The sequence below is a fragment of the Ictalurus punctatus genome, chromosome 1 (genome assembly GCF_001660625.3).
Source record: "Ictalurus punctatus breed USDA103 chromosome 1, Coco_2.0, whole genome shotgun sequence".
Classification (NCBI taxonomy): domain Eukaryota; kingdom Metazoa; phylum Chordata; class Actinopteri; order Siluriformes; family Ictaluridae; genus Ictalurus; species Ictalurus punctatus.
Window position 1 is genome coordinate 18065946 of NC_030416.2, and position 22616 is coordinate 18088561.

Sequence of the window (22616 nt, forward strand, 5' to 3'; positions counted from 1 at the left end):
ACCACCATCTCCACACTGAGCACCTCAAGTACTGCGTCAGGCCCTTGTGCTGTTTATATTCCACTTTCTGTTTTTTCCACTAAAGTAATCAGGTCACAGTGCTTATTCAGGGCTCATCCTGGAGACGGATGTTGGTTTTATCTGGGCTCAAACTGGACAGATGAACTGTACATCTATCTGTCCACAAGAACTCAATATTACAAAGACTGTGGCATACGGAAAAAAAAAAAAAAAAAATTCTAAATGCTAAATAAAACTGTATGTGAGATTATCACTGACGATTACATACTGGAAAGATATTACAGGTACAGGTAATAATGCCAAACAACAACAACATCTGAGGAACTGCATTAGTAATAATATGACTTCTCCATCATGATGATGATGATGATCACCCAGACCCATTATGATCATTAGTTTCAGAATAACTCAAGCCTCTCATGATTAATGAGTTTTATTGATTAATATGATTATTTATTAATATTATTAGCAAGTCCTTTTGTTAAAAACATTACAGTCAGTAACTGCATTATGTGTTTCAACACATTAACCCACATCACGCTTGTATTAAAAGAACCACAGCACCACACATCTGCTGTGACTGAGAGGGCCTGGAGTAGGGATTAGAGTTTGGCAGCTGTTCATGTCCATTAATTGGCATGCACCGTGCAGCCGCCAAAATCAGACTTACCGAGCGAGAGCCTTCTGCACAAAACCAAAGAGAGATAGTTGTAATGTGGCACATTTCAGTAAGCACAGCATAACTGTATATATGAAACTTTTTTCACATTACACGTTTATGTTGACGCGATGTTAATTATGCTAACAAGCTGTGTATATTTTTACACATTAGTATTCCGTCTTGGGCTAGAGCTTGTTTTTAAAGCGTGGTCATATGAATTCCGTGCACCTGCCACAAATCCAGCTCTACGAAGTGAGCATACAGGAGGCATTTTTCCACTGTGGAACAGAAATCATTCTCCCAGAAAGGATCTCAACGTTGTATGTTTATGAACATGAGCCAGTGTAGCATGCATACCTGCACACCCATGTGTACTTGCAGTATTTCTGTATTCGAGGTGATAAACATCTGCCAAAGATTAGGCTCATTATAAAACGTTTACACAAACACACACACACTGAAATGTCTGTTGTGTGTTTCAGTATACATGTTCTCAATGGATCAGTTGGTGGTTTGGGATCGTTGCTTTTCTACTTGTCTGCAGCACCTGTGCATTACTGAACCTTATGCACTGATGACACAATGTCCACAATGTGTAGACTAATATATGCCCTGGAGGGATAATCATAGATTTCTAAGCTACTTGGAGGATATACCGAGCTATCGATCTCTCACTCTCATGCTCTAGCACACTGCAAAAAAGTCATTTCAAGAAAGTTAAAAAAAAAACAAAAAACAACTTCTAGGGAAATGAGTCTTATTTTTTGTGTAAAAAGAAAACTAATCTTGTCAAGCATTCATTTTGCATTAGAAAATGAATCACATTTTTAAAACATACATCTAACTTTGTCTTAAAATATTCCAGCTAATATTGAACAATATTTAACCAGTAACAAGCTACAACAATTGTCTGCATAATATAACAGCAGATGAACAAGATGGTTTTCCTTATTTTAAGTTTAAGACCACAGCTATGTGTCGTGGTTATGCTGAAATCCACACTGAACTACATTACCCATCAGCCTCAGCATGTCACGTGACCATGTCGCATGTCCCACTGATCACTCACACCTGTTCTGTGTTACCCCTAATAAGCACAGTATAGAAGTTCTCATTTTCCATCAACTATTTGTCAAGCTTTTGTTGTTGTCGTGTTAATGTGTCACATACTCTGCATGTTTTTGCCTTGTGTCCGCTGTTATCTTTATGGTGCTTGTTTTCACAGTTTTGGTTGTTTGCTTTGCACTTTATTCAATAAAAATCTGCGCTTGCATCCACCACCTTCTTTCAATCCCGGACACTTTCCCTATTTCAATAAAATGCTAAAAATGGCAATGCTTTTAGTGCAAGACAAAGTCACTTATCTTTATTATTCTGTTTGAAGAAATTGTCTTATTGTAAGCTTTTGTTTTGCTAATTACTAAACTTCGATTAAGGGATAAATTCTTAAAGTCAGCTCAATCAAGAGACCAAAATACTCATTTGAAGTAAGTCTATCTTGAATAACTGAGTTTTCATTGCTTGTAATAAGCACAACATGCTTTAATTTGGCCATTTTGGTCTAGTTTTAAGACCCAATAGCATTTTTAGTGATTAGTATTTATGATATTTTCAAGAATTCTTACCCAGACAGTTTTGCTTACCCCGTTGGCAGATTGAGGTTGTTTTTTTTTTTTGCTTGATTTTAGTACACTTTTACTAGAGTTAAGTCTTACTTGTTTCAAGAAAGGCATTTTTTGCAGTGCACACACACTTACCTTTTTCTTCAGAGCTTCCAGAGACTCAAACTCCAGCTTGGCAAGCTTGATCTGAATGTGCTTGGGCACGTCTGGAATAATGAAGGCCAGGATAAACTTGAAAGCCAGGAGGATATGCTGCAATTAGGAACAGAGCGGGAAATATGTCTTTATCCAGGTAATCACATTCAAAAATATTCTCACTTTCAGCTTTTCAACTTCACCAAAGTCTCTTATTTATACACACATAACATACACATTTGATGCATTCTATGATGCATTCTATGTGATGCATTCTATGTTTTCTGGGTGAACGTACCGCATGTCCTAATCTGCATTAAATTGTGGTAAATGATCTACTCCAGCTTATCAGTAGCAAACTCCGGACTGTCAAGTAGTTGAAAGGTGAATAATGCTAGGTACATTTACTGAGAGATGGGTACAAATACCGAGAGCGAACGTACTTCCAGCAGAGTAAACAAGTGTCTATGCTGGATGATGTTTTAAATCAGGGGTGTCAAAATTATTTTTCCCAGCCACATCAGTATTTTTGTGAGTCCTTCACAGGACATAATACAATGTAATTCCCTTTTTAACATACTATTTATTCTTTATGATTTAACACCAATAACCTAGGCTCTGAATGTAGAATGTTCCCAGAAAAAAGGAAATGCTAACACAAATATTTCAACTGTATTATATATTTAAAAAATGATAGTACCAGTACCATAAACATGATCAACTAATGGTGCATAAATAGGGCATGGCGGCTTAGTGGTTAGCACCTTTGCTTCACACATCCAGGGTTGGGGGGGGTCGATTCCCGCCTCTGCCCTGTGTGTATGGACTTTGCATGTTCTCCCGGTGTTTTGGGGGTTTCCTCAGAGTACTCAGGTTTCCTCCCCCAGTCCAAAGACACACGATGTAGGCTGACTGTCATTTCCAAATTGTCCGTAGTGTGTGCATGTGTGTAATTGTGCCCTGCAAAGGGTTGGCACCCCATCCAGGGTGTCCCCCGCCTTGTGCCCCAAGTCCCCTGGGATAGGCTCCAGTCCCCCCACGACCCTGTGTAGGATAAGCGGTACAGAAAATGGATGGATTTTATATGTGGAATGTTATACTACATTATAACGTTAATAAAGACATTTAAGAAGAGCTCACACAGGATTATCTCTCTCAAAAAGATACACGTCTCTCTTCTGAAGACCAACACCCGACGCGATTATTTTTTGACTTCATTCATAAGAACAGGGGCATTGACTTCAACCAGCATTTCCTCCCTGTGAGATACGACTCCATGTAAAGTGGCATAGACAGAACGTGGGCAGTGGGGACTCACAGACTGAATTAAACAGGCCATGTGTGTTTGACGCCCGGGTATTAAATGCTCTGTGTAATCAGAACACATGTTCCAAAGGTGTATACATTTAGGAGCGCACCAGCTCTCTCACAGTTCTACAGGGATTTTGATGTGAATGAGAAAATGGCAGCAACTGGGTGCCACATATATGCTCTCATAAAAGCACTCAAATGGGGAATTTATACTGAACTGTGGAATTTACATGTGTGTCACTGAGGTCACAGGCTCTGTGAGACATCTGAATGAATTCATTCCAGTTGTAGATTCAAAATGCTCATATGTACTTTTTTTTATTTTTATAAAGTAATCTGATTGAAAAAGTTGGCATTATTAAACAGATTATCCAGACAGAAAGGTCAATCAGACTGACCTCACAAAAGTGGCAGGTAAAATGGAGAAAAGGTTCAAATAGATCACGTCACACAACAGGCTTAGCCTCCAAAATGGAGGAAGGAACTCCAAAGTGGAAGACGAAGAAGAAGAAAAAAAAAGCAATGCTGCTGTCTGTGCAAAAGCCCTAAGCTTCAGTTTAACATTCACCAAAAGGAAACGGTTTCCACTTAAAGAAACAAAGGAGCATTTGATCACGTTGTGTGTGCGATATCTTTTCAACGATTCTGTATGTGACTGTGATAATGTATTCCTGAGCTCAAGTGAACTGTATGCATTTCCATTTCCAGAGAATGAGGAAGCACAGGGTCAGCTACGCTTCAGCAACTCCAGAGCAACTTGGGCCAAGGCCAAGAAGGCAGCAGAACAATATTATAAGCTAGAATAAAAAAAACACATGGTCATATCCTATAACCACCAAGAAGCAAACCCAAGTACACCTCAACTTCATTGAGATTTACTACGGCGTACACTACAGGCCAACAGTTTGGCAGCAACACTAGCTTTGTAAAATTAAAAAAATATATGTATATTATCATACACAGTGTAAACAAGTGACTAAATGTATGCAGAAGTGGCTTATTGCAATCCTGATCTTGTCTGTTTCTCACATTCAAGTGCTCCTGAAAGCTCAGTTCACTAAATCTTGTGATTAAAATCTAATCATTGTATATATATATATATATAGATAGATAGATAGATAGTGCTCCAAACCACTGGAAAATTTTGCACAAAGTTATTTATGGAAAACAGGCTATGTCACATACTGTGGAAAATGATTTTAAACTTTGAATAAGACTGCTTGCTTCCGTGCTTCATGCCTCTATTGTGCACTTTGTCTCTTCACCACAATACCACATGACCTGAATACTTTACTTTGGCTTTCCAAGGTAAATGAAATGCACAGACACGCCTGACCTATTTGGAGGCAGAAGTTAAAGCCATAATGTTAGAAGAAAAGGGTTTTGTATTTTAATGAACTAAAACAGGTAACGGGGAGTTTCCAATGTTTGTGTGTAGAGTCAGAAAGATCACCAATTAAATCTCAATGATCTGGATTAGACCCAGACAGAAGTATCTAATGAATCTAACAACAAATGTAACATTGATGAGCAGTTCAATAACTACTATGATTTCACAATAAGGAACTCATACTGTACTGATAATATCCATATACCGTAATGATCCAACACTCTGGTATAAACTACAGTTTGTCCCAAAAGTCTCCATACATAGAAGAAATGAACACTTTTTAGCAAAAAACTCTTTCAAAATTTTTCATACTTAGTTTATATAATATATTTTTCAGATAGCCTTTAAGAACGCCTTTGACAAAAGAAGAACGTATTGAAATCATTCTCATGGCTGGATCATGAAGCTGTCGCTGACACTGTAGCCAAACTTATTAACGAATTCAAAAAGACTGGAAGTGTAGCGGACCAGCCGAGAAGTGGACGTCCACGAACATTCACTGACGAAGGCTCACCCGACATGGTGCAGGCAAACACAGTCCCCACTGTATGCAGACTTTTGGGACACCCTGTATATTATGACTTCTATCTCTAGCATTGTTAATTAACTAATAAATGCTGTCAAAACCTCTTAGAGACATCTTACAGCTAGTTAGCATTACCCACTAAATCCAAAATCAGAACTAGAAGAAAAAACATGGTGCTGAGTAGAAAAAGGTTTTTAACAAAGAGGAGAAAGAGCTGGACAGAATAATCAGTGCACAGAAAAATACATGAGGAGTGAAATTGAGTCTGAGATGAGGCTTATCTGGAGATCTAGATTTAGTCCATCTTGAGACAGTAGGCTTTGGTGCTCAAATCAGGTTTGTGCTTAAACAAGCTAATACCTAATGATCCTTTGCAGAAAAGCAATGTGGCTTAACTAGAACTGCAAAAGCTCGAAGTGGCAACATTTTAGAGAAGTCAACCTCAGAGTCGATTGCACGCATCAAAAGTATAAAGCAAAAAAGTATTCCATATGCCATGAGTAAATAATTCATATAGTGAATACATAGTGATGCTGTACAGTTTTGTACAGCAATTTCTCTGTTAAACAGAGATTTCAACATTATTAACACCCCCACAATTAATGTTTGATGAATCCATCTGTAAAGAAAATAACAGTACTGAGCCTTATAGCTAATAAGTAGAGGTGCACCGATACTAAATTTCTCAGCCGATACCGATAACCGATTATTCATTGATATCGACCGATACTGACAGTTCTGCCTTTTATGCCTAATAATAATGAATTCCACAATTCTGAAGGAAATGCAAATAAAAACTTTATTCTCTCCATTTTAACAAGTTGTTTCACAGTAACTGGTCTCATAACAGCAAAAACATTAATTAACATTAACACATGAACTCAATTCTGAAGATTAAAGTAAGATTTCTTAACTTTTTTAATTCATATTAATAATGAATCATCGGTATCGGCCGATACATCGGTGCATCTCTACTAATAAGGTTAGAGACGCCTGTCCATAAACACACTCCTCTATGCAGAACATTTCGAATCAAGTTTGTGCACGTAGACACGCTCTGGTTTTCAGCCAGATTCAAACCTGGAGACCGAGATGGACTTTTTGTGTTCAACAATTTCTGTGTTGGTTTAGATGCGTTACTTACATTATCAGAGGCCACAAGGTTTTAAGGTTTTAACAACTTGTCTTGTGCACCCTTTCCAAGCAGCAGTTACGATTCTGAAACTTAACAGCCCCAAGTAACGGTCATGTTTGAGATCACAGTTGACTCCCTCACCCTAAGCCGTGCTCCTGATTGTGCTTAATGGCATTTTTAACTGCTTGTGTATTTTTATATCCATTACATGACTTGTGCAGGTCGAAAACTATGTGTCTATTTTGTCTCAAAGATCTCAGATTTTGGATGTTTGGTCCTGGAGATGGATAACAAACGTGTGCAGCCTTATATTTAGTCGAAAAACGTTCTTGGAGACTAAGAACGATTTTCTACAGCAATTTTTGCCCAATTACACGTCCTGTATACAAAAGAAAGAGCTTTGAACATCTAAATCAGACCTGTGGCACTTGACACTGCAATAATTATCACATTCAATCTAAAACAAAATGTGCAATAATGGATTTTAGCCCCCCACAAAGTGTTACATTTATCTTCAGCACATAGAACACATTTATCTATATTTATTATCTATTACTATTAATGTCTCTCCAAGAATCAACACTTCAAACGTTTGCTAAATTTCAGATTTAAGTGAGAATACTGCACTTAAGTCCTCTGCTTCACTGTTTTCTTATATAGTGCTGCATCAGTTAAAGGACAATGTCTAAAACACTGCATTTCGCTAAAAAAACCCCAAAAAAAACCCCATAGCATCCTGCATACCAAACACTTCTATTACAGATTAAAAGACAGGAGAGACTTACCCAAACAAGGTCAAGGTAAGGACCGACACTAATTTCTAATACCTTAGAAAATTTACAAGCATACTGATTGAATGAATTACTACTTCAATGCCTTCAGTTACTATTGTCACCAGAATGTGGAGTTTTCAGAGCTAATCAAGCTTTGACGCTACAAAAATAAATAAAATGCATCGAAATACATAATTGTTGGCTTTTTGCGCATGTGGACAAACATACCATACGTATTTCAAAAACGTCCTCAATGTGGAAAGCGAATTCCAAGTCATGTCAATAAATTGCTCTTATATTCTACTCTGTGTAAAGGGAGTATATCCTAGTGTTCCTATTTCCTCTTCATTTTGCATGCTATAAAATCCAGGAACTTCACAACAGATAAACAATAAATTCTTATTCATATACTTTAAAGCAGGGATGGATGATGAAAGCAAATATTGTGATAAATCGATGCATGTGTTAGGGCAGAACACACACTGGGAAGGTAATAGGAGACATCTACTGACACCAGAATAAGACAGAATAGCTGAGGTTCGAAAGCGTTTCACTGTGCTTCCAATCTAGCCGTCGCTTTCTGGCATGTCATGTTTATAGACGTGAGTGAAACAAGAGAAAGTAAAAGAGTGATAGAGAGAGGTTGGGTAAGGCAGCTAGTCTGATCTGATCTTTCAAGATGTCAGACATGTGTAGCAAATCAGGCAAGAGCACTGAGGCTGCAGTCAGACAGCCATGTTTAAGCCTGTTAAAGCGTGTGTGTTATCATGCAAGTCTGGGCCGTTTAATTTCCACAACCACCCACACATATTCTGGTTCACTTTCATATTCAACTTCCTTACTGACTTGGACACAGCCGCAGACGAAACGGACGATCTAAAATCCTAATTGGTACCAAGATATAAAACACAGCAAGCATAAACTCTGCCAGTGTGATGAACGAGACAGATTTGAATACAGCTGCCATTTCTGGACAAATCCTATTTGATGTGAGATTATATCTTTTTGTGTTGTAATTTTAAAATTAAAAAATCACGATCTTTAATTCGCAGAAAGACACGGGAATAGGGTCAAGGTGCTGTAAATGCTACATCATTCATAACCCTATCCATTACATAACAGTGCTCCTAGGAGTGTAGCTAGGCACACAGTCTTTTTGTGTGAAAGGCCCAGCTTTGCCCTGCTGCCATCAAGTCTTTCAATTACTCCTGATCCTCAGCCCTCTCCTGTCGCCGTGGCTACACAGTTGCCTGGTTACTGCTCTCTGAGGCATGCCTTCATGTAATAACCTGCGTATCGAATGGCCCAAAAATAGGCAACCGTTTCGGCTCCAAATCAAGGATGACACACAGAGACGTCTCCAAAACATTCCCTTGTGAGTCCATGACAATGCAGAAAGAAAGAAAAGGCAGCGCGAACTCGAGCTTCTCCTTTTGAAAACATAAGACAGTGAGTAATTAAATCCGTTTTTGCCTCTGGTTCAGCTTTACGCTATATTCGTTTTACAAACTAGAAATACACGGAGGGTTGTATTGTAGTGTCCGTTGCAGAATGATACACAAGACAGATGATGATACAGTTCATAAGTATTGTGCATTGTGCACAGAAGTGTAGTAACGTGTGCCGTATTGTGGAGTTGTTGCAAAAAAACAGCTGTAATTGAGACACAGCCTCTGAATGCTGATCATCTGCTGCGTTTTATTTCCCCTCAGTTCTCATAATGGACTAAGAGATACAACAGAGACAGACGGAGCCAGGGAGAGTGGAGGATAACAGAGAGAGACAGAGAGAGAGAGAGAGAGAGAGAGAGAGAGAGAGAGAGAGAGAGAGAGAGAGAGAGCAAGAGAGAGATAGAACGTGCCCCTGCTGCTAAATGAGTGTGTGAATCATTGCTCATACACACACACAAAACATAATGGCTTGCTTTGTGTCACACAAACTATCTGATACGTGTATAATAAGCCTCATCTCGGCAGGCAGCAAGACTTAATAGTCAGAGAGTCTGTGCTGATGGTGATGTATGAAAAATGTGATACATCATTCCAAACTCTGACACTGGCCCAGGGTTAGAGGATAGGTTATGAGTTTAGGATTAAGCCTGTGTGTGACACATGGGCTGAGCTGCAGCCCTTGAGCAGGTGGAGGTGAACAGGATGACCAATGAATGTTATACACTGCATTTGTTGGAGCTTGGATAGGGACATACACTCTGACACACACTTTGAGTCAGAGCACAGGGTGCAGCAAGATGGCAGAATGAGGGCAAAGTAGCAGACGGAGGTTTTTAAAGGTTAGAGTACTCAGGCGCGCACACACACACACACACACACACACACACACACACACACACATTCTGTTGACCTGCTCTGAATGAACTTGGATCATGTATACCAAGCAAATTCAGCAACCGTAAAGAGCTAGCTAAAAGCAAATAGCTGTGTACTAACCACCCTTTATCCATCACCCGTCTAAAATACACTCGCATATTAATACACAAATAAATGAATACGATTAGTGTTTAGCTGGAATTTATATTAGTTGCAATAATCACACCCCATCAGTGTAAACGTGGAGTGATAACTCAAGCTATTGTGCAAATACCTTGAGTTATTTATCTATTTTTAAACACCAGTGTATTATTTACATGCTTCTATGCCCTAAATAAAAACAATATCGTTTGTCAATACGTCAATTCAACTAGACCACATTACTGTGCTACGTCCTGCTGCCTAGTCCTATCAACAGTGGAAATCGTGGCAGTATAACTTCCTTTCTAAACTCACACAGAAATACAACTCAGAACTATTTTAGCTCAATTAACATGAGACTGTGTGTTTGTTTTCCTTGAGTCAGTTATTTTGGAGTGTGTCTCTTGGGGCCTAGCGACAAAGCTGGTGTTGGGTTTATCTGGCACGAACACATGTGGACTAGATGTTTGGTTGGATTTCTAGTGTTAGCACGCACATACATGGATACCGTACAATATTCTATTCAATTCCTGTCACACAGTCAAAGCCTCTATATCCTGCATTATCCCAGTCTAACAAGATTACTGAAGGGAAGTCACAGCCTTCACGCAAAGACAGCAACCTCAGTAACCTCTCATGTTCAACACAAAAACAGCTCACTGGCACCACCTGATGGCACGATTTAAATGCCATGGCTGACTGAGATTATATATATATATATATATATATATATATATATATATATATATATATATATATATATAAATGTACATACCAAATCATTTTCATGAGATTGCCAAAAAGACAGAAGAGGACAGAGAAGCATTACCTCAACAGTCACTACAGTGAGGATAAGTTGTGTGTCTGCTTCAGGGAAGTAGGCCTGCACTTGAGGAGACAGACCAATCAAGGCACAGTTGGTGACCACAGCAATAACGCTCATCGTCTCGAACGCCAGCTGGAACAATGAGTGAGAAACGACGAGAGAAAAAAAAGAAAAGAAAAAAAACAGTTCTGAATTTTAGCACTGAATATAAATGAATTATCACCCTCCTCAGAATTCAACACTTCCGTCTGTGTTGTCTTGACACGTTTCAATTCCCAGGATTGTGGGTTTAAAAATGGTGCCTGTTACAAGGTATAAAACTCTTCAATATGTTTACTTAAATATTTATTTTTCTGATTCTTTGGAGAACATTACCTTTTTCCACCTTTAAATTGATATAGCAACCAAAAAGATTCAAGTGGCAAACAAATATAAATAAGAAAAAGAAAATCCTTACAATAAATAAGTGTACACACCCCTTAACTAATACTTTGTTCAAACATTTTGTTAAAGCTTTTGCTTGGATTACAGCAATTTTAATTATTTATTTTATTTTTATTTATTTTTTTTTGGGGGGGGGGGGGGGGGGGGGGCTTAGCACATCTTAGATTTGACAAATTTGTATTATTTTTTTTATCCACTGTAGAGTACACAAAATAAAGACGTGTCACAGAAATAGGCTAGTTCTCCTAAAGCTGTATCACTATACCCATCTATGATGGACCCATTGATGAAGCGATTGGAGTGTCCTAAGACAGTCTAAGGCAAAGAGGATAAACAAAAGGACTTTTCACCCCCTCTCACCTGCCATACTCCGATGTCAGAGGCAGGGTCAGAGAAAGGCCGCTTGAACACGTGACACATTTTAAAAGCGTCTGAATAGACCTCTGTGATGTTGTTGAACACCACTAGCACAGCAGCCAAAGGATACACGCAGGAGAACAGACTGACGTAGCCAAACAGTAAGAACTGCTCCAGATAGTCATCGAACGTGCCCTGATGATCAGACATACAGTAAGAACAAGTCTTCTTAAAACAGAAACAATATGGTCTTCCTTTACCCTCAGAAAATTCATATGATGATTATCCATAGGCATCAAGAACATCATAAAAATACCCAAATCTTCAGTTTTGTCAAACTGAAATGGATTTAAATGGTTAAACGTCATTTTTCTTAATATAGTTAATCTTCAACTACTACATTGCCTGGTTGGCTTCTATTGGCTCACCAGGTAAGTATTCATGTCACTCTCCAGTTGGACCTGCTCTACCATGGGGAGCTCCTGATCTCCCATCATCTTCTTCACTCTCTTATGGACCTTCTTATTTCGTCTCCTCTGCAGCCAGTATGGCAGGAAAGCTTCCATCACTTGGTTCAGGATTTGAGAGGTGATGAGCAGAGTGGCGAGACTCTGAGGCACACAAAAACCCCCACAAAAGCCGCTTTAAGCAACATTATTCTTTGGCATGAATTACGAGCAGAAGAAAAAAACAGGAAGGAATTTAATAAACCAAACAAAATCTTTAATTATACAGTATTTTTTCCATACAGATCATACTGCATATGAGGTAACGGTAAGAGTAGCATCAAATGTACTTTATCTCTTGATGCAACAGACATATATAATAATATAATAATCAGGAACATGCCTTTGAAGACAGCAAAATTATAAAATCATTCCATAAAATAAGTAACAGAGGCAAAAACCTGTGCTTCATTGAAGTTAATAATATACCAAGTTTTGCATTATTACTCACGTGTCGAAGCAACGCCATATCTTGCATTACAAAGGCAATGTAGAATAAAGAAGCAAAACAGTTGACGAAATTGAACTGTAAAAAATAAATAAATAAATAAAAGCAAAAAAGATTATCTATAATTGTAACCAATATAATTATTAGGAAAGCAATGACTCAAATTTAAACAGCATTAATTATCAGTCACAAACGCAGAATATAAATAACTTCAGGGGAAAAAAGGAAAATCTTAAAACTCACCACCAACACTTTAAGAACCAGATGATTCTGGAAGGATGATTCCAGTCTGTGGTTTTCTACATGTATGGCAGGAGAGAGAATAGAAATTATTCATATAAAGAGGTGAAGTGTACAGAATCAATACCATCTTTCTCTGTGTAATCATCTCAAGTGCCTCAATCAGGTTTTTTTAAAACACTTACAGATCTAGAACAAGAACCTATTCGACTAAGTCTGTGCCTACACTGCAAACTTGATATTTGAAAAAAAAAATATATATATATATACAGTGCTGTTAAAACGTATTTGCCCATCCTGAATTCTTCTGTTTTAGTATGTGTTTCTCACTAAATTGTTTCAGAAATTAAAACAAAATCTAAGATAAAACAAAGGCAACCTGAGTAAACACAAAACATAGTTTATAAATGGTAATGTTATTTATTGAAGCAAAAGCGTTATCTAATATCAACTGGGCCTGTGTTTCAGCCCATAGTTACTAATTCCTCAAATCTATGAAACTGCATTCATAATGGTGTTCAGCTGGACTAAACACAACCAGACCTGATTACTGCAAACCCTGTTCAGTCAAACCAACACTTAAATAGAACTTTTCAACAGCTTGAAGTTTGTTGAAAGGTCTTACCCAGTAACACACTATGCCAAAATGAAAAGAAACTCCAGAAATGATGAGGAAGAAGGTGATTGATACACAGTGTGGGAAATAAGTATTGAACGTGTCAATATTTTTTTCAGTAAATATATTTCCCATGAGGCTATTCACATGAAATTTTCACCAGACATCAGTATTAATTCAAGAAATCTGGAACTATAAATAATTCACAACATTAAAGTCCATAAATGAAGTTATGTGTAATAAAGTGGAATGACACAGGAAAAATGTATTGAACACACTAATAAAAAGCAGTTCTCCAAGGCAAGGTAAGGCAAGGAACCAGTTGAAGTCCGTAAGTAATTAGAAAGTAATTATACCCCCATCTGTGCAAATTAATATCAGCTGGGTTAGTAAATTGACGGTCTATAAAAAGGCTTTTCATTACCAAGGTGTCACACAAGAAACATCTCATGATGGGTAAAAGCAAAGAGCTCTCCCAAGACCTTTGCAACCTTATTGTTGCAAAATATATTGATGGAATCGGATACAGACGTATTTCAAAACTTCTCAATCCTCCAGTAAGCACCATTGGGGCCATTCTCCGCAAGTGGAAGCAACATCACTCCATCATCAACCGGCCACGCACAGGAGCTCCTCGCAAGATTTCTGACCGGAAAGTCAGAAGAATAGTCAGAAGAGTAGCCCAAGAGCCAAGGACCACTCGGAAAGAGCTCCAGAAACACTTTGAGGCAACAGGTAACATCGTCACAGAGAAAACAACAGGCAACGCACTCCACTGCTCACACTCACCCCCAAGACTCCATTACTAAAGAAAAGGCATGTCAAACCTCGTTTAAAGTTTGCTACAAATCATTTGGACTTGCCTATGAAATACTGGGAGAGTGTAGTCTGGTCAGATGAGAGTAAAATTGAACTTTTTGGCTGTCATACTACACACCATGTTTGGAGAAGAAATGGCACTGCACATCAGCCTAAAAACACTACACTAACGGTGAAGTTTGGAGGTGGAAGCATCATGGTGTGGGGCTGTTTTTCATCGCACGGTACTGGTTCATATAATTGAAGGAACGATGAATGGAGCCCTTTACTGGGAGATTCTTCAGAAGATTCTGCTGCCATCCACCAGGATGATGAAGATGAGACGTGGGTGGACCTTCCAGCAGGACAACGATCCAAAGTACACAGCAAAGGAAATTCTCAAATGGTTTCAGAGAAAAAAAACAACAAGGTGTTAGAATGGCCCAGTCAATAACTTGACTTGAATCCAATTGAACAAGATTTAAAGACGATATGTTTAGAAGATTGGGCCGAAATCACACGTGAATACTGCAACCGATTAATTTCTTCATACAGGAAGCATCTTGAAGCTGTCATTACAAACAAAGGCTTCTCCACCAAGTATTAAATTAACTTCAGTTAGTGTGTTCAATACTTTTTTTTCCTGTGTCATTCCACTTTATTACACATAACTTAATTTATGGACTTCAATGTTGTGAATTCTTCATATTTCCAGATTTCTGGTGAAAATTTCTTGTGAATAACCTCATTGGAAATATATTTACTGAAAAAAATGTTGACACGTCCAATACTTATTTCCCCCACTGTACATCAGTCTGGGAAGGCTTACACAGCTATTTCAAAGGGCCTGGGACTCCAAAGGACCACGGTGAGAGCCATTACTTCCAAATTAAAAAACTCGGCACAGTAATGAACCTTCCCAGAAGTGTCCAACCTTCCAAAATTCTTCCAAGAGCACAGCAATGACTCATCCAGCAAGTCCCAAAAGAGCCAAAGACAACATCAAAGGACCTACAGGCCTCTCTTGCAGCAATAAAGGTTCATGACTCCACCATCAGAAAGACACTGGGTAAAAATGGCATCCATAGAAGTGTGGCGAGGTAAAAACCACTGCTAACCCACAAGAACAAAACACACCTTGATAATCCTCAAACCTTTTAGGAGAATGTTCTGTGGATTGAGGAGTTGAAAGTGTAACTGTTTGGAAGACAGGGGTCATGTTACATCTAGAGTAAACCAAACACAGAATTCCACAAAAAGAACACCATACATTCAGTCAAGCATGGTGGTTGCAGTGTGATGGTGTGAGGATGCTTTGCTGCTTCAGGGCCTGGGAAACTTGCAGTAATTGAGGGAAACATGAATTCTGCTCTCTACCAGAAAATCCTAAAGAAGAATTTCCAGTCTTCAGTCCGGAAGTTGAAACTCAAGCACAACTGGATTATGCAGCAAGACAATGATCCAAAGCATAGGAGTAAATCCTAGTCCTAGAAGTAAGTGAAAGACTGATCTCCAGTTATCGGAAGCATTTGGTTGCAGTTGGTACTGCTTAAAGCTGCATAACCAGATTTTAAGTTTAAGGGGGCAATTAGCTTTTCACATGGGTGATAGGTGTTGGATAACTTTTTTTGCTTCAATAAAAAAAAAAGAAATAAAAACTATTGTGTGTTTACTCAGGTTGCCATTATTTTATGTTATACATCGTTTGAAGATCTAAAACAGTTTAGGATGAGATATACACAAAAATAGAAGGAATCAGGATGGGGCAAATACTTTTTCACAGCACTGTAAAGGCAAAAAACAAAACACAAGTTCTGCTCCTTGAGAACTTAAATTCCAGTTGATTCACATACTTCCTCCATACAGCAAATATCTTTTTATTCTGCTTGCGTCAGTGTATAGTGTTTAGCTCTTTAGCCATACACATATACTCCATGGTTATTTAATTCTGCACACTTACCCCAATCTGTGAGAAACTCAGCTGCATAGCGGTATAACAGGTTCATAATCTCAATGACCACTGCATAGATGATACTTGGTATGAAGAGCAGCACACTGGTCAGAAAGTTTGGATCTTCATTATAAATACTCAGAGCCCAGGTCTCCATGCCAAAGTAGATCATCATCACATGGAGAGAGATGTATAGGCACAGCAACACAAAGGGGAGAGACACCAGATATATCCTCAATTGTCGCCTGTGGAGGGACAATAACAAATCTCTATTACAAATCCATATTCTCAGGCATGCTGCACAAATAATTATTTTAACTCCAACATTTGGTAATAATCGATTGCTATAGTGAAATGGGTCAATTTAGTGTATGGAACAAGCCAAAAAGGGTTACGTATAGACTGTAAAATGATTATCTCTAGGTCTGCATGTTCAAAAACGGTCCAAATCTTTTTTTGCCAATTATGAATCTAACAGTGTGTACCTTCAGCGTAAATTCAGCTGTCAGTAAGTCATGCCTTTATATTTTCTTACACCTTTAAAAGAGTATCACAGTGATACCTGACTGAAATAACTTCTGTTGTCATGTTTATATACATACTTGCTGTTAGAGTATGTCGGTTCCTCACGGCCTGTTACAGGATTAAGGCCCAGAATGCCATGAAATCCCGGTCGTGGTTCTTCAAATGCTTTTTTACGACTCAACGTTCCCCATCCATAAGCCAGCTGTGCACTACATCTCTTCCATACGTCCAGGAAGACAGTGGACCATACCAAGTTGAAGACGGCAAACAGAACATATTTATCATAGTTCTCCCAGTCAAAGAGGTAGTAGGGAATGCCGATCAGGGCCATTGGCATCAAGGCAAATGTGAAGTACTCCAGAAAACCAAAGTAGAGTGCCAAACCTTCACCAAAGTAATGCCTGATATCATCTACATCATCAAACACACAAAAGAACAAATTACTTAGGTTAGTGTAACATCAGCAGAAGTGCACAAGTTTTTGTTTTTTTAAATAAAAACAAACTTTTATTTTTTACAAGTTGAGGGGTGATAGCAATGCTTAAATTATTTGCTTTACAGATAATGTCATTTTAAAAAATTATTATTATTATTATTTTTAACTAATGCTCTAAAAGGCCAGGATATAAACAACAATCTTAAGTGAGAACAACAAAATCACAAAAAGCTCACAGTTCTACAATAACATAATTATTCTATAAAATTGTTGAACAGAAAAACAGAATTTAATCAAAGAAAGATGGAGCTGTCAGGTTTGCGTTCACCCAGCTCATACTGAGGGACTCACTCAGTGGCTGAAAGGACAACTTGATCTTTTTGTACCAATTGGAAGAGAGCCTCTTTAACTCCTCTTTATCATGGAGAGGGAAATATTGGACTAGAATCCCTTTGGACTGCAACCTACGGACTGAAAACAATGTAAAAGCAGCGATTAAACAGAATGTTTGGGTGTTTGCTGACACGCTACCATTATAGTCCTAACATAATAGATATCTAATGTAATCAGGTATACTATTCTCTTAGGAAGTCTAAATAAATGTAGACTTGGTATACTACAACTACATTTCATGTAACCTAAGTATTGGTGCAAAAGCGCTCCTTCTGGTTTACTTACTGACTGACTTTCCAGGATAAAGTCTAACTTTAGGGTATCCAGGAACATGGGTTTCATCCTTCGCCCTCAAAATGTCCAGCTCGTGTTTGATAATGTATTGACACTCTGCAATGCTGAGGAAGCCATCGCCCTCCCCTGAAACAATACCAACAAACAAACACACAATCAGCTATAATCACTGCTTTTAATACACTTGATTTAAGCATGTAACATCTAAATAATTCTTCATCTTTCCACTGAAATGTATAGATTTGAATTCTTATAAGGAATGTGTACCCTACAAATCAGAGTTTTAGAGAAATGTATGTTTATAATCAACAGAGTCTTTGTAAATCTGTGACCCATAGGTCAGCTTTATCAGCTAAGCTTTACAGATGTCTTTACCTTGGAATTCTTTGAAACTCTCTCGGTTGGCGTTAGTGAATCCTCTCATGGTACCATCTTGGAACTCCTTAAAAAGTCCCAAATCTTCTGCTCCATTCAGGAGTCTCTGCCAGGTGGAGCCCACAAGAAAAACATTACGATTCACTTTTTGCTTTTCCTGTCCTCCAAGTGGAAGCTGCTCCACCAGCAGATCAGCTCCTAAATGACAAAAAACAAACAAACAAACAAACACATGCACACAACAATGAGAAAAGTCTTACCAAAGCCAAACAAACTATCTAAAATATAAAAAGATTTGACATCTTTCAACATTTCAAATCAACCCTAAATGAACAGTATAACACGGTATAATACAGCTCCTCGATTAAGCATAATTTAGTTAAGCTGTGTGACTAAATCTGTGATATTTCAGCAAAGTCTGGCCACTTTAAAACATACTTTAAAATTGGTCATTTTGAGCATGAGTACAACTTGTTCCGGTTTCATATGTTGGATCAGTTTTGGATTTTATATTATGAGGCTTTTGAGGTTTCAGAAGGGATATAATGCCAGCAAATATGCTCAGTGTGGGAGCTTTTAGGTCCTTTTATGGATTTTTTTTAGCTTTAGATTTGATTTGATATAGAGTAGTGCAGTATGGAGTGCTGCAGGAATGCGTCCGAAAACCCAGAAATGAGCATTTATATATAAAATTAGCATTTTAGCATTTTCTGGTTCCATCGCCCCAAAGTCAATGTGTTTCTTGAATGTGTTTTTGGTCAAATGACTGAAATAAGGTCTATTGTTGACACAAGCTCAAGATATTTTCAGATTTTATTCTACAATATAAAATACATCAGTAATACCCCACTTGTGCTTTTGTTAGGCTTTTACATCTTTGAAAAAGACGGTTGCTAACAAGTGGCTAAATAGGACTACAGAGGTTGTCGGGGACATTAAACGTCATCACAACAGGAAAACTCATCTACTACAGCCTCACTGTGTTTATACTCACACTCTTGAAAACTTTCCAGCTTGTAGATTAATCAATTTATAGTATTTTCCAAATTGGAAAAATTTGAAAAAACATTGGAAATTGGAAAAAAATCTGAAGCGTAGTGGTGGTCACGAAGTCGTGCCACAGTGGTGTAGTTTGTTTATAGCCTAACTTTAGCTTTAAACTTTTGACAATTGTATTTTGGCTTCAAAATTCTTAAAAGTTCAATCATGAACTTTTTATATGCTTATTTTCTGCAATAATCTAAAAGCCAATGGAAAATCCTACTGGCTTTTTATCAAGGGAACCAGAGTGATGCTAACTTCCGGGTTGGCCTACAAAAATACATCATCCCTACAGCACTCTATATGCAGGGCTGTTGAACCTTTAATACTTTTGAATCCAACATTTTTACAGGGCTCCCCGGTGGCTTGGTGTCCCTATGGGCCAACTTACACAACTTATAGCTTGAAACAGCCCTGGCTATTTACCAAACAAACTGTAAAGTTTGTCTGCCTCAAAGGATCATTTCGTTAGAGGATGAGGTATACAAGACTCCTTCACTTTCTGTCTGAGGTGATGGTATGTGTGGTGTAGCATTGTGCTAACCATGGCTGACTTTTAGATATACAGGGTGTCCCAAAAGTCTCCATATATAGGGGAAATACCTTTGACAAATGAAGAACCTATTGAAATCGTTCGCATGGCTGGATCGGGAAGCTATAACAAGGTTGCAATGGACTTGCTATTACGTGCGTAACACTAGATGTGTTAACATGAGTTCATTATGACTGGGAGAGACGACTCTATGTGTGATTACCAGAAATAGCAATCATGTAGCGGATGTTTTAGAAATAAAATTACATTTTTTGAAAAGATCTATCAACGTGCATGGGAGTAAACTCCTCAACACGCTATCAACATATGAAGCCTTTCAGATCGGATGGTGCATGGCTCAAAGGTTTCTGTGCACAGTATCTCTTGCCAAAGAAGCACTGTAGAGAAACAGTGTGACATCACAACCTGTAGAGTTCAAAAACCACAAGGAGTCCAAAACTACAAACATTCTAGGATTATAAACTGCATTTTCACAAAATGATCTGTCACTATCGGCATCCAAGCTAGATTATATTACCTATTATTGTCTTACATAAATGGGTTGTCAGAAAGCCTGTCCAAGGAACTAATGTTTGGTTATTGTTTCCTGCACGTTCAGTTATTAGCGCCGCACACCAGTATAAGATGACTGTTGAGCCTGACTTATGCTGCTGGTTATGTTCTGTGTCATGCATTCATGCAATAAGTGTAAACCATACAATATTACAGCTGCATACTTCAGATGCATATTCAAGATTGTAAATAAATGCTTCATTATCAAGAATCTCTTCTCCACTCCTGATTCTCGACTCAGATTCTGATCCATACTCGGCTGCCTCAACCAGCTGAAATCTTGATTGTAGTGGGACTTTGCTACATGGGTAAGCAATTAAAAACCTATCCTTTCTTACAGTATTTCCAGCCCTCTTCTGTATAGCATTTACCTGTTTAGTTACTGTGTATATGTATGTATGTATGTATGTATGTATGTATGTATATATGTATATATGACGCATGTATTTGTTTGATTCTGTGTTTATGTATTATCTCCTTGTACAGTGACCTTGAGCTTGGGAAAGGTGCTTTATGAATAATTATGTTGTAATTATTATTAGTAGGAGTATTATTATTATTAGTAGTAGTAGTAGTATTACCTCCATTTTGCTGCTTGTCTCTTATTCTGCTTAATAACCATCTGATGGCCTCTGCTTCAGTGTTCTCAGCTAGCTCCAACACCACCAAGGGACCAAATGAACAACCATCGCCATCAGTGATGGACAAACTGTTTTGCATTTTCCCTGATCCCTGTGCAAGATACGGATGAGAAAACACACACGGATAAAACAGACACAAACAGATGTTTGGGGCAATATTTGAGCATCCTCTTTAGAGATTAATCTACAGATGACTACTGGACCACTGGAACGTAATATTCAAATAGATGTGCCATGTTTGAACCCATAAACCACCATTAAATGCCCCTGAAAACACACTTTGGAGGTATGCAAATGTCTTACATTTGGACCTCAGCTCCAGTGTGACTTAATATAGACCTTACATTTTTTTTTTTTTTGCTAAATATACAAATATATAAATATGACTTCCTGTCATGATTATAGGAACATGACAATCATTTTGAGCATGCATTACTGTTAAAAAATAAAAATTAAAATAAGAGTATGTGCTATAAGAGTAAGAGCTGTCTGAGACTCTGAATTAATATCAAAAGGTCTAACTATAAGACAGCGAATATTAAAAAGTATTTCTATATACTTACAATACAGGCAACGAATAAAGGGAGTGTTTTAAACACCTCAACGGACGGAGGCGAGAACTATACGGGTCACATATTTATAGTACTAACACAATGTAAACAATGAACCGTGCTAAAGATGAATTAGACGGATAGACATTTGTAGCCCTGTGTAGACTTCAGACCGAGGCGTATAACACAACACAGAGCACAAATATGAAGATTATTTACTTCTTGTGTATTCAGACAGAGCATTTCGTTTTGAAATGCCAGTGAACTACATGACAGGGAGGGGCGCGAAGTCAGTGTTTGCAGACAGAAGTTACATAAGCTAGGAGGTTTCCTAACATCCTGTGGGAATTCTCAACATCTGACATTCAACACAAAATGACTTTATGAGGATATTCGTTTATAATAAATGCGTAGCTTTAAACAGAAACCAAATGACAGGCTAACTGACGAGGTGCTAGCTCGCTAGCTTGCTAACTGGCTACTTACAGAGTTATACGGATATGCACAGCGGCAGTTCAGGAGCAGTTCCGCTTAAAGACTCATTTATTTTAAGTTATAGAAGAAGGAGTGATTCAGTGCGGTCTACTTCCGTGTGAGAGGTCCACGGAACTGCTGCTACTGCTGCTGCTGTGACCCAACTCCTGCTCCTCCACGTCATCCAAACAACACTGAACTGAAGAGTTGACTTGGGGCTTATTTAGGGAACCACCTCCCTCTCTCTCTCTCTCTCACACATACACACACTCACTCACACACACATACACACACATACACACACTCACTCACTCTCTCTCTCTCTCTCTCTCTCTCTCACACACACATACACACACTCTCTCTCTCACTCACACATACACACACATACACTCACTCTCTCTCTCACTCACACACACATACACACACTCACTCTCTCACACGCACACACATACTCTCTCTCTGTCTGTCACTCTCTCACACACACACTCACACAGATACACTCTCTCTCTCTCACACACACACACACTCTCTCTCTCTCTCTCTCTCTCTCTCT

At 38.3% G+C, this 22616-nt stretch overlaps 1 protein-coding gene across 3 annotated transcripts in view; it reads right to left on the reverse strand.

The window, feature by feature from the left end:
- ano10a (anoctamin 10a) overlaps nt 1-22616 on the reverse strand; it is a 30917-nt gene that overhangs the window by 7123 nt on the left and 1178 nt on the right. The window contains exons 1-14 of one of the 3 annotated variants that reach the window (XM_017473935.3): nt 22076-22556; nt 20979-21129; nt 18252-18449; nt 17868-18002; nt 17541-17660; nt 16831-17164; nt 16238-16473; nt 12867-12922; nt 12627-12701; nt 12098-12280; nt 11673-11864; nt 10872-11000; nt 2440-2556; nt 692-705 (exon numbers count right to left, since the gene is read on the reverse strand). In XM_017473935.3, coding sequence (XP_017329424.1) covers nt 692-705; nt 2440-2556; nt 10872-11000; nt 11673-11864; nt 12098-12280; nt 12627-12701; nt 12867-12922; nt 16238-16473; nt 16831-17164; nt 17541-17660; nt 17868-18002; nt 18252-18449; nt 20979-21117 — 1928 coding nt within the window. In that variant the 5' untranslated portion in view covers nt 21118-21129; nt 22076-22556. Of the gene's footprint in view, nt 1-691; nt 706-2439; nt 2557-10871; nt 11001-11672; nt 11865-12097; nt 12281-12626; nt 12702-12866; nt 12923-16237; nt 16474-16830; nt 17165-17540; nt 17661-17867; nt 18003-18251; nt 18450-20978; nt 21130-22075; nt 22557-22616 lie in introns of those variants that run through there. The other 2 variants (XM_053682207.1, XM_017473942.3) reach the window with 2 other exon arrangements.